The 13,609-nt window shown below is 43.3% G+C and overlaps 1 protein-coding gene across 2 annotated transcripts in view; it reads left to right on the top strand.

Moving 5' to 3' along the window:
* The first annotated feature begins 297 nt into the window (after nucleotides 1-297).
* Nucleotides 298-13,609, top strand: part of MSRB3 (methionine sulfoxide reductase B3) — a 170,322-nt gene continuing 157,010 nt past the window's right edge. Inside the window, exon 1 of one of the 2 annotated variants that reach the window (XM_036250649.1) lies at nucleotides 298-529. In XM_036250649.1, the coding sequence (XP_036106542.1) occupies nucleotides 298-529 (232 nt within the window). The remainder of the gene's footprint in view (nucleotides 530-13,609) is intronic. The other variant, XM_036250648.1, reaches the window with a different exon arrangement.

Raw genomic sequence — 13,609 nt, 5'->3', positions numbered from 1 at the left:
CCCGCTGTCCGGCCTCCTGGTGGTGGCTGTCCTCTTTCCTGCCCCTTCGGGGGTCTCAGGTGGGACCCGTGGGGGAGGGGGATGCTCACTGCGCTCTCGGGCCCCCACGTTGGAGAGGCTTGCCCCTGGCAGAGGGCTTCCCTCCCCGGGTCGCGCCCGGCGGCCGGGCGGCTGTGAGGACGGAGGAGGAGGAGGAGGAGGAGAAGGAGGAGGAGGAGGGAGCTGGCGGCCGCGGAGGCCGGGCAGCGGGCCCCGTCCGCGGCGGGCGTGCTCGCCGTCCTCCCTCGCTCGTCTCCTATGCTCATATTTGGACTCGGCTGCCCGTGCCCAGGAATTTCCCGTCATGCCTCCCGCCGCCCCGTCCGTCGCCCGGAGCCGGGGAGGGAGGAAGGGAGGCTCGGGCGGCGGCGGCGGCGGCGGCGGCTCCCTGGTCCTTCCATGAGCCCGCGGCGGACCCTCCCGCGCCCCCTCTCGCTCTGCTTGTGCGTCTGTCTGGCCGCGGCCGCGACGCGAGGAGCCGCGCAGCCCGGTGAGTTTCGGCTCCCTCTCCGCCACCCTCACCCCTCCCACCCGAACCTGCCAAGTTGGACTGGGACCGCGACCCGGGTCCCCTGCGAGCGCCGGCGGCGCCCCCTCCAGCCTCCCGCGGGGACACCCCTTTGCCGAGCCCAGGAGGGGCGCGGGGGAGACGGGCGGCTGGAACGAGGTCAGGGCTGGCTTCGCCCCCGCCGACGGGAGGCGCCTGGCCGCCTCGCTGACACCTTATCCCGTCCCCGGAGCGAACCTGAGCCCGCGGAGGCTCTTGCCCGGCGTGGGCCCCCGGGAGAGGGGCCTGGCGGGGCGGCCGGCCGGCGGCAGGGGAGGGGACGCCGCCGCGGCTCGGGGGGCGCGGGGCTCGCGGCGGGGTCCCTGGAGACCCCTGCTCCGCGCAGGTCGGCGCGGCTGAGGTGGCGGCTCAGATAACGGGCCGTGGCGCGTGGGAACGTGCCAGCCAGGCCCGCGCCTCCCGCCGCGTCGGGGAGGGGCGTGGGCGCCGGGCGGCGCGGGGGGCAGCGGCGGGACCCGCGGGTGGGAGCCGAGGAGGGGCGCACCCAGGGGCGCGCCCGCCGCCCGCCAGCCGCGGCTTCCGCGCCGCCCGGCTCGGGCTCCCGCGGGCCCCGCCGGTCTTTAATAGGCCAGAACCGAACAAAACCCCGAGTTTGCCAGGTACTAGTTTTGTTTTCTTTTTAAGCGGAAAAAAGCATCGAAGCCTGTTTTCTAAGTTTTACACTGCTCTATTTCAGGTCGAACTCTGTGAACAAAAGATGCCTTTCCATTATTTGGTTTAGGACTAGAGGCTAGCAAGTGGGGCAGTTTTGAAGTCTTAGACCGATTTTTAAGGATCCTTTTCTTTAAATCATGTGGAAAAATATCAGAGTTATTTTTAAATATAACATTATGATCAAAGTTAATTATTTGAAAGTACAAATGCAGAGTTTAAGGTAAATGTGAAACTGCATGAACTTTTGTATTTGTGATCAGTATCTAATTAGTCATCATCGGAATTACTCTGTTCTTAATTTTATCTAGCATGGAGCAACAAAAACTGTAATTCCTCAGAGTTCAGACTCTTTAGGAAATTTTAGTTTGCTTTTGTTTTTGCCACCAGTATACTAAACTGTTGAAAATAAGATGTGGCTAACCAATAGGATTCATAAATTAGTTGAAAGCTGACTCTTAAGCTTAGGTTATATTCATTACCTTCTGGCTATCTCTTCATATATTTCCATTTGTAACATTGTTGGCAAAATAGATTTTTAAAGTTCGTTTTTTCTGTAAAAAATCTTCAGGATTTTGTGTAACTTATAAAATTGTCACTTCAGATTAATGGGGTATTTTTAAAAATGTAACTTATTACATGTACAGTTTACAAATATTAATTTAACTAATATCAATTTCTTATTTGTTTCTGGTTAATATTGTCTTTCAGAAAGACCTACTTTTTAATGAATTCACCTTTTAGGAGTAACTTTAATAGCACTTCTTGGGAAACACAAGTTCTAACTCCACATTTTATCATTAGTCTTCTAAAATATACTGTGCTGCATCATGGACAGTGGCTTGTTCAGGGAATAGATGTTTGTTTTCTTTTCCTTGGTGATGTGTTGACTCACCTAATACTGTGGTAAACAGCCCTTGAAGACCAAATCCACCATACTGTGGCCTCTAGCTAGCAATTTTGAACACCAAGTTTATATTTAGATCATTTAAACATTTATTCTTTTAATTTTGGTTCCAGCTGACATATAAGTCTAATTTCTGGTGACTTTTTATTAGAACCCTATGTGAATGTCTGGATTTTTTTTTTTTATATTAAAATAAATATCTTTCTGCCATTTAGAATTTTGTCACAGTGCCTACTGCTTATCTGCCAAGGTTGCAAGCATACAATATCATTTAAGTTTTGAATCCACACCCATTATTTGGCTTTTAAAGGTGGTTGTTCTAATATCTTAACTAAAATGTTAACCCATGAGGTGAGAAATCTTTACTGTTTTGCTGAAATCAAGTAACAAAATATGTTTTAAAATCCTAATAGTAGATTTTATAGATTTTTGTAACACAGTTATCCATTTTCTAAATTAAAAATAAATTTTCAACCATTAGAGAGCAACTTTAAGAAGTAAAGTTGAAATAAAGAACCAAATACACGATCGGGTGTCACAATCCCTTTTTATCACTCCTGTGTTACTCGTTGTAGTTAGGGATTTGGTTGATGAATTTGGTTCTGATGTTCCACTTTATTCTCTGTAAAATGATGAAGTTGGACATAGTCTCCAAGTCCCTTCTAACTCTACGATCCTATGATATTTTTTTTGTTTATAGGATTCTACAGAGCCACCCACTACATTGATTCAAACTTCTGATTGTCAACTCTGACTTGCTATACATGTTAAACTGGTCTACTTTAGTCAGATCTGATGGGTGTGGATCCAGCTTCAGGGGGTCTGGATCTGCCTCAGGAATGTCTTAATACCTGGCACATGCACACACCTGGACAGCATTCATAATATTAAGCTTCTGTAAATTTTTCCCCCTAGCTGATACCAGAAAGTGCTAGTTATGTCGTAGGGTAAATGCCAACCACTCTTTGGAGATAGTGAAGACCAGGTCCTGAGATGATTTGGTATTCAGTTTGAAATTTGGGGCCGGGGTAGGGATGCCACTGGGAAGAACTCAAACCTTTCTGTGGTTAGGAGGACTGTGGCTAGTTATTTGTGGGCATTCCAGATGAAATTCCCTGTATGGATTTCCACTTTTTTTTGTTGTTAATCCTCACTGGAGGATATCTTTCCCATTGATTTTTTGAGAGAGTAGAAAGGAGTGGGGGGAGGGGAAAGAGAGTGAGACATTGATGTGAGAGAGAAACATCAATTGGTTGTCTCCTGCACACACCCCGACTGGTGCTAGAGATCGAACCTACAACCCAGGTACATGCCCTTTACTGGGAATCGAACCCGCTACCCTTCAGTGCACATGCTGACGTTCTAACCATTGAGCACACTGACCAGGGCTGGATTTTTACTTTTTGGTCATTACTTCAGAGGAGATGGATTGGACCTACCCATCTGGTTTATTCAGAATTAAATTGGCTTTCAAAAGGAGGGTAATCAGATAGCTATTTATTTAATTTGCTGGTTGTTAATTAGCAACTCTGTTTGCTGTCCAGATATCTCAAGGCTTTTACTTGAACGTTCCTATGTTTTCTCTTTCCTGGGCATGATGAGTTTTCCTTTTAAAATGCTCAGCACAATCCTGGGTCTCTGTTCACATATTTGTCTCGATAGCCTACCAAAGTCATATGTGTGGCTTTTAAGGAAATACAAATAAAGGGAAAAGAAAGTATGGAAAAGATCGACCACTAATGAATCAACCAAATAACTTTGTGGAGGATTTTTGATTATTTCCTCATTTAAGCTTCTGTTGCAAGTAACAGAAATGACCTTGAACTAGTTTTAGGAAAAAGAAAGAAAGGAATTTGATGGAAGCCAAATACAGACAGACCTTATTAGGCACCAGGGACTGGAAAACCTACAGCTTTCCCAGTCTCTAGTCTTCGCCTGTCTTTGATTCACTGTTCTCTATTTGCTGGCCATTTTATTTCTGCTTTTTTGTGTTCATGGTTCAATGTGGCTTCTCAGAGGCTCCTGAGTATTTACAGAGCGGCTTAATCATTTAGCCTTGATGCTAAACTAATAGGCACAAGTTGAGTCAAATGGTTGATCTAGATTTCCCAGTCTCTTCTAATTCAAGAGTTCTTTATAGAATGTAGTATAGACATACACATGGTTTATTTTACATTATTACCTTTTTTATTATGGATTATTCAGTCCTGAAGATATATATTTTTTCTCTTGATTGCAATGTGTGTGTGAAAGAGGGTGACCCTGGGTGGGACTGGGATGTTCAGTTCGCTCACCCTGCCGTAGCAGTGCCGAGGAGAAAGCCTGGGGAATAAGGTGAGTAGAGCACCACATTCAGGAAGTTCAGCAGAGCTGGGATCCACCTGAGCTGTGAAATCCCGTTCAGATAAACATTTGCACATTTTCAGGAATTCACTGAATTAAAATGCTAAGCTCAAAAAGCTCTTAAATGTAAATTCATTCGATTTTCAAGATGGCGGCATACTTGCCTCCGCCCACAACCACATCAAAATTCACAACTGAACTATAGAACAGCCACCATTCAGAGCCACCTGAGATCTAGCCGAATGGAAGTCCTACAACTAAGGATTAAAGGAGAAGCTACATTGAGACTGGTAGGAGGGGTGGGTGGAGTTGTAGAACTGGCTGGCCCCGAACCCATGTGTAGCAGATAAAAATGGGTTGTGGGGAGAGTGGAATCTTGGCTGTGGAGGTCTCCCCTGGAGAGCAGGGGTCCTGGCCCCACACCAAGTGCCCTAGCTCAGGGTTCCAGTGCCAGGAAGAGAAATTCCCATAACTTCTGGCAGTAAAAACCAATGGGGATTGGGGCGGAGTGACACAGAAGACTGCTGGAGCCCCAGGCATTCCGCTTAAAGGGCTGGGTCATGGCCTTACTTGGACTCACTCCCTCTGAGCTCCAGTGCTGGGGCAGCAGCTTGAAATGCACCGGGAACATATGGGAAGGAACTAAATTATCCAGCATTAGGGTGTGAGCTGGGGCGGGGGGGGGGGGGGGGAAGGGAGCAGCTTTCTCCCAGATAGAAGTGCTACCAGAGGCCATTGTTCCTTTTTTAAGCCTCCCCGCACCCCACACACAGAGTCATGGCCACCATATCCGAGTCTCCATCAACCTTTCACTGTTTGCTCTGCCCTGGTAATTCCTTGAGACCCCATCCTACCCAAGAGGCAGGCCCAACCCAAGCTGTTTCCATTGGCTTTTCCATATGAATGGCCTGGCTTGACTCATGCTTCAGCCTTTCCTAAAGTCTCTCAAAACAAGCAGCATCTGGCCTCAGTGTGCTATGTACCTCTTGCTAAGTGGCCCCAGGCCTGGCACTAGCAGCATCCAGCCTTGGTTCACACTTGGCCTTTCCTGGGCACCTCTAACCCTGGCATACGTGGCAGCCATCTACAGATTGCTCTGTAGCTCATGCCAGGAGGCCCCAGTCAGAGCACAGGCTGCGGCCAGCCTTGGCCTGCACCTCCCAGGCGGCCCCAAAGCCACTGCACTCACTAGACAGCTGAGGCCATGTTGAAGCACCACCCAAACACCTCTGCAAGTGATACACTCAAGGGGCAGACTTAGTGGGCACCAGAGCCCCACCAAAGTAAGTCTTGCTCCATTGGGTGGTCCCTTGCATAGCTCCACGGTGGTTGAAGCTAGTCCTTGCAGTGGATAGGCCGGGCCTAAATCTCTCCTACATAACAGGAAGGTGTACACAGTCCACATAGGGTGTGTGGGGGATGCACCCAGAGTGTCCAGCTTGGGTGAACAGGGGGATGGCACCACTGGATCCAACAGGACACCTACTGCCAAGCCTGGAAGAAATAGCAGCTCTACCTGATACATAGAGACAAGCACAGGGAGGCTGCCAAAATGAGGAGACAAAGAAACAGGTCCCAAATGAAAGAACAGAACAAAACTCCAGGAAAAGAACTAAGCAAAATGGATGTAAGCAATCTACTAGATGCAGAGGTCAAAATACTGATTATATGGATGTTCAATAAATGTAGAGAAAGAGTAGATGAACTTAGAACTTCAACAGCATAAAAAAGGGCATGAAAAAGGAACTAATCAGAAATGAAGGATACACTAATTGAAATGAAAAATACTTTACAGGTAATTAACAGGAAAGTAGATGAAGCCAAGAATCAAATCAGCAATTTGGAATATAAGGAAGCAAAAACACCTAATCAAAACAGGAAAACAATAAAATAAAAAAAGTGAGGATAGTGTAAGGGGCCTCTGGAATAACTTCAAGCGTACCAACATTCACATCATGGGGATTATCAGAAGGAGAAGAGAGAGAGCAAAAAATTGGAAACCTATTTGAAAAAATAATGACAGAAAACTTCTCTAGTGAAGGAAATAAACATACAAATTTAGGAAACACAGAGAGTCCCCACAAAGATGAACCCAAAGAGGCCCACACCAAGAAACATGATAATTCAAATGCAGAAGGTTAAAGACAAAGAGAGAATCTTAAAAGCAGCAAGAGAAAAGCAGTTAATTAACTACAAGGGAGCATCTGCTGATTTCTCAGCAGAAACTTTGCAGGCCAGAGGGATTGGCAAGAATTATTTAAAGTGATAAAACCAACCAACCAACCAACAACAAAAAAAACCCCAAGCACCTACAGCCAAGATTATTCTACTCAACAAAGCTATCATTTAGAATCGAGTGACAGACAGACAAAGAGCTTTCCAGACAAGAAAAGGCTAAAGGAGTTCATTACCAGCAAACCAGTTTTACATGAAATGTTAAAGGGTCAAGAAGAAAGAGGAGGAAGGAGGGGACGGTGGAGGCAGAGGAAGAGGAAGGAGGAGAAAGAAGGAAGAAGATGGCAGTAAATACATATCTCTCAATAACTGGATCTGCAAATAAAATGAACAAGCAGAACAGAAACAGACTCATAGGTACAGAGAACATTTTAATGTTTGCCAGATAGGAAGGGTGTTGGGAGGATGGGTGAAAAAGGTGAAGGAATTAAAAAATACAAATGGATAGTTACAGAATAGTCATGGGGATGTACAGCATAGTGAATATTGTCAATAATGTTCTAATAACTGGTGTCAGATGGGCATAAGATGTATTGGATGATCACTTAGTAAGTTACATAATGTCTAATCACTGGGGTGTACACCTGAAACTAACAGTGTACGTCAACTGTAATTGAAAAATTAAAAAATGAAGGGATGAGAGAAGGTAGAAGAGGGTAAAGGAGGGATAAATGGTGATGGAAGGAGACTTGACATGGGGTGGTGAACACACAATACAATGTACAGATGATGTATTATAGAATTGTACACCTGAAACCTAAGTAATTTTATTAACCACTGTCACCCCAATAAATTCAATAAAAAATAAAAAAGTAAATTTATTAAAACTAATTGTGATAATCAGAGACATGCAAAATAGTAAAATTTTGTGAAACTTTTGATATCTCTTAGAATTTGTCATTTCTTTGTGCTTCTAAGACATTTTGTACCTTGATTGGAGCACTGTTTTACTATATTGCGTTGTAAAGTCCACACGTGTTTATCTTCTTCACTGGAATGTAAGTTCTGTTAGAGTCATCTAGAAGAAATCTGACAGACTTAGCATCCAACCCGGGTATAATGATCCCAGCTTTTTCAGATGCTCTGAAGCTTTTATGGAGTCCTGCAATGTCGCCCCTTTCTTCTTTTGACTTTCGAGCTCAGGTACACTACTCTTCTCTCTCAGTCTTACCTGTTTTCTAAATTTTACAGGCTTTTCCATGAATATTCTACTTTCCTTGTGAGGATTGACTGCATAAACTGACAGGGCGTGGGGAAGGAGAGTATAGGAAACTCACATGGAAGGAAATCAACTTTTGTTGAGCCCCCAGTATTTACCAGGTCACGTAGAAGGAAAAATAGAGCATATGTGAAGGGGAATAGTGTGAAGACAAAGTATAAAGATGGAAAATTAGGTTTGGCCTAGATAGACCATGGCAAACTTTTAATGCTTGGCTGGGAAATTTGGACTGGGTTAGTAAACTGTGAGGTTGGAATTTTTGTGTCCTTGAAATGTCATGATCAGAGTTGAGTTATAGGATATATTATCTAATAATTCAGAGGGTGAATTGAATTGTGAAAGAAACCATTGGATCAATAAAGAAGGGTTCTAAGAGTTTTTCAGAGAATGAAGACCTGAACTAGGCTGGTGGCCACAGGATTGGAGAAATGTTGCTGATGTCGATTGGACAGGAATAAACAGTTCATTAGATATGAGGAAAGAGAGGGATGAATAAAAGGTGTTCAGGCTAGGCAACTGAGAGAATGTGAACTCAGCAGGGTTGTGAGTGGGGGTAAAAAATATGTGCTTAAATCTATTGCATTTGAGGTGCTGGTAGAACATTGATGTGGAGATGTGGAGTGGACTCGGAAATGTAAGACTAAATTGGAGAAATCAGGGCTGAAGATAAACATGTGAGTAGGAAGGTTAAAAATAAAGGGGAGAAGTAACATTTGTTGACTGGACTAAGAGGAAGGGCGCGGGAAATGCATCAAGAAGAAGATACAGCCCCGGTCAGCATGTGTGGAAGGCAACCGACTGATGTGTTTTTCTCACATTGATCTCTCTCTCTCTCTCTCTTTCTCTACCTCCCTTTCACTGTCTAAAAATCAATGGAAAAATATCTTTGAAAAATGCCTAGCATATGGCATTCTGTCTATGAACTTTCCTTATTTAGGGGCATCATATTTACTCATTCCAGTATATGAGAGACATTGAACAAAGGATACTGTAGCCAGAATGACCTTTCTAAACTGCAGAATTGTTGCTGCTACTTTGTACTTAAATTCCTTCAGTGGCTTCTTATCTTTTGTAAAATAAAGGACAATTTCTTAAATGTCCTCCTCCCCAAGCCTTGCTCTGCTCAGTACTCTAGGCTTCCTGGAAACTGTTCAGTTGGCCTTGCGCATACACACTCTGCTCAGTCTCCTCCCCGTCCTGCCCTTCACCTGCCCCCAAGGATGTGAAGCTGATGTGATGGCCCCCAGACAGAGTAGTCCTTGGCCTTTTTATTTATTTATTTGTCCTTTATAGGCATTTTTTACTGCCATGACCAGGTTCACATCCTCTTATCTCTTCAAGTGTCAGCTGCAAGAATCGTACACACTTGAGTTGGCCACCCTGGCCACCTGTACCCAGGCCTCCGACTCTTGGCAGATAGCCTGGAGCAACACTGTTACCTGGCGTTTGAGTGATTGGGTTACCCAGCTGTGTGTTGATTTGAAAACAGTGGGACAATTTCTTGATACCTATTTTTCTGAAGGAAAATGGAGTGAATTTACTTAATTGAGAGGGTTTTATGTACACAGACTGCAGAGATTTGTAAAACATGGAGCTGAAATAGAGAAAGAATCCTGGTGTAGGAAATGTGTTCTCAGGGCCTGGCTTCCTGACCAACGGTCAAACCTGACTCTAAGTTTCTAAAAATAGTACATTACTAACATAAATTTGTCTAAAGTGACATATTTATGATTAGTATACAGGATTAGGAGTAATTTCTAACTCAGTTGAGAAAAGATGATCCTCCCCATATTCTGCTTGTTGTGCTTTTTTAAAATTTTTTTTTATCCTCACCCGAGGATAGAGTGGGAGGGAGAGAGAGGAAGGGAGAGATAGAGAGAAACATCAATGTGAAGGGACACATCGAGTGGCTGCCACCCGCACGACCAACCAGGGCCGGGGACAAACCGCAACCGAAGCACGTGCCCTTAGTGGGAACCGAACCCGGGTCTCTCCGGACCGCAGGCGGACGCTCTAACCGCTGAGCCAAACTGGCCAGGGCTGTTGTGCTTTTTTAAAGCTGCGAACTGAGAAGATACACAATAGCGAAAGCCACTGTAACATTTGAAATGAGCTATTTAAAATATAGAAGCATTCTTATATGTTTGAAAAGTACACATATGTGGATATTATGACTTACAGAGTCTATAGACAATACTTGATTTCTTGCTTTGTGGGTACTCAGGGAAGTTCTGCTCACAGCTTTCCGAGCTCACTGTGGTCTTACCTTTGTTTAAAAATTTGAGCCATTCCTCCTTCTCAACATCCTCTTAATCACAATTGCTTTTTTTTTTTTTTTTTTAATGCCAGGCAATGTACTTTATTCTAAGACTGGGCTATCAAACTGTCTTAAGGATTAGTATATGAATACTTAAAAAATTATATTTTTAGGTATATGAGCATTATTCTTAGGGCTGTCATGCTGTTTTTAAGATGAAATTTAGTAGATGATTTGCATACAAGTACATACCTACAGAAGTCTGATTTTGGCCATGGCATAAATGACTTTTATTATGATAAATTACACAATTAATCTTTATGGCTTCTTGAGTCAGCTATTTTATTTAAAGGCAAAACAACACAAGCAACCAGCCAACAAACAAAAAACATGTTTTTGGGGACATATGACAGACTTAAGACAAAATGAAAAATAAGCCTGTGCTACATGTTACAGTCTTTAAAAATATCAGGAACATTCTTGTAAATATCAGTGAGTCCTGAATTTTATGTTTAATCTTTCATTTCTGTTGTTTATATATTGTGTTTGGTTGTCAGAGAATCTGGGTGTGATTGGGGTTGGGAGAGATCTATAGTGACTATTACATATGAATATTTATTTTTTTATTTTGTTTTTTAGTCCTTACTCAAGGATATTTTTTAAAAATGAGTTTGAGAGAGAGGGAGAAACATCTATGTGAGAAACATCGATCAGTTGCCTCCCATACACACTCCAACCAGGGACCGAACCTGCAGTCTAGGCATGTGCCCTGACCAGGAATCAAACCCCCAACTTTTTGTTGAATGGGACAACACTCCAACCAACTGAGCCACCTGGATACCTATTTTATTTTAGATTAGTGGTGTATAATTAAGTAAGGGTTGCCCATATCTTCCTGTACACAGTCAAGAGATTAGGTAGGGCAGTGGGTGAGGGGCTACAGTCTGTCTTGGAGTTCTGGTGTCACAGTAATTGAGAATGAAAAAGAACAAGTGCTTGCATTGTAGTCTTGCTCCTCATTTCTTGGTGTGAATATGCCTTCTAGTCAGACCACCTTAGGAGGCCAGGAAGAGAATAGGTTGAAGGCAGAGCATGTTTACCTATGTGCAGAGCCTTTTTAAAAAAAAATTTTTTTTTTAGTCCTCATCTGAGGATATTTTTTACTTTATCTTCAGATAGAGTGGGAGGGAGGGAGAGAGAGAAACAGTGATGTGAGAGAGACACATCGACCGGCTGCCTCCCCCGCACTACCCTGACCAGGGCAGGGGACGAACCACAACCAAGGTAAGTGCTCTTGACCAGGATCAAACTTGCAACTCATTGGTCTGCGGGCCGATGCTCTAGTCGTTGAGCCAAACCAGCCAGGGCTGTAGAGCCTTTTAAAAAATTGCATACTTATGAGCATATTTGCATCCTTGTACATATGCTGATGTTGCAAGGGAGTCAGTCTAGTTTGGTGAAAAGAACATTGGAAGACTGGACTTTCCTTGTCTTGTCCTTGCCTAAGGCATTAAAGCTGCTTGTGCCTCAGTTCTCACATCTGCAAAATGGACCATTTGGACTGGTATTGCGTTTGCTTTAAGATTCTGTAGTCTGGCCCTGGCCCTGGCCCAGCGGTTAGAGCGTTGACTAGCAGACCAATCAGTCGCGGGTTTGGTTTTGGTTACGGTTCGTCCCCGGCCCTAGTCGGGGTCATGCGTGAGGCAACCAGTCGATGTGTCCCTCTCAAATAGATGTTTCTCTCTCCCTCCCTCCCACTCTATCTGAAGATAAACAGAAAAATATCCTTGGGTGAGGATTTAAAAAGAAAAGATTCTGTAATCTACAAGTTGTCTAAAAGTCTTCAGGTAGCTTTAATAATTTTTAATGGATACATGATAAAGTATACAAGATTATGTCTTCTCTTGTTATGTTGAGTTCAAGTCATCTGTTTTGTGGAACTCAATATAAATGTTCTTCTGTGACTAAGATCTTTGAACTTTGTAGGCTTGTGTGCCCAGTAATTTGATCCATAAGCAAAGTTATATAACCTCTTTAAATATTTAGTATTTATTTAGAGGGTAGATTACAATGTATTAGAAGCATCTAATTAACCCATCTGAAGTAATGTCATTAAGCTCTAGGTACTATGTCAGTTCTAATGTACATCTAAGAATTGCTTATTTAGGCTTATTTAGGTACGATATAGTTCCGATGGGGAAAGTCCTCTTTTCAGGGTACACTGCCAGCAGAATTTGCCTTTGACCATCCTATAAATCTGTTTAACTCTTAAAATGAGTTAATTTGGTTTTATCATTAAAGAAGAAAATTTTCTCCATTGAGTTTTTTAAAAATGTTTTTATTGATTTTTTTTTTTTTTAGAGGGAGAGAGAGATAGAAACATTGATGAGAGAGAAACATCAATCAGCTGCCTCCTGCATGTCCCACACTGGGGACTGAGCCCACAACCCAGGCATGTGCCCTGACTGGGAATTGAACCAGCAACCTCTTGGTGCATGGGATGATATTCAATCCACTGGGCCACACTGACCAAGCAAGTTTTAAAGAAAAAAACTTTACTAATTTGACAGGTTAAATACAAAAAGTATCTTTTTACTTTTTAAAAAGTATCTTCTCTTGTCTTTAAAACGTCTCAGTAAGTTTTGGCCCCTTTATTATAAAATATTTTATACAAACAAAAGGAATACATAATATCTACATAAGGCATGAATAATAATTTTTAAAAACCTGGATACCCCCACACAGCAGAAATGGAATATTGAAGTCACCTATGGGGCCCTTATCAGCCACATCTTTCCTCGGCTCAGAGGGACCCACAGTCATGCATTTTGTGATGATCATTTAACATAAATGACAACTGATAAACTCTTGCTTTCCTTACAGTTTTATCATTGATATATCTCTATATATTTTATTGCTAGTTTTGCATGTTTTGAAATTATATAAATGGTATCATCTGCTGTAACTTTCATGACTTGCTTTTGTTTACCCTTGACATTATTTTATTTATTTATTTATTTTTTTCATTTATTTTTCCATTTTTTGTTCAGGTAGAGTGGGAGGGAGAGAGAGGAACAGAGAGAGAGAGAGAAACATTGATGTGAAAGGAACACATCGAGTGGCTGCCACCCGCACGACCAACCAGGGCCGGGGACAAACTGCAACCGAGGTACGTGCCCTTAGCGGGAACCGAACCCGGGTCTCTCCAGACCTCAGGCCGACGCTCTAACCGCTGAGCCAAACTGGCCAGGGCTACCCTTGACATTATATTCATGTTATCCATACTGGTGTATGTAACTCATTTTTAAAAGATTAGCATTTTAAAATTATCTGTGTGTTTTTCTACTTTTAATTTATTTCCATTCCTTGCGCATTTATCGATTGGGGTTC

This window comes from Molossus molossus, unplaced genomic scaffold (genome assembly GCF_014108415.1).
Source record: "Molossus molossus isolate mMolMol1 unplaced genomic scaffold, mMolMol1.p scaffold_m16_p_10, whole genome shotgun sequence".
NCBI classification, from domain to species: Eukaryota; Metazoa; Chordata; class Mammalia; order Chiroptera; family Molossidae; genus Molossus; species Molossus molossus.
This window is presented reverse-complemented; position numbering and strand designations above follow the sequence as displayed.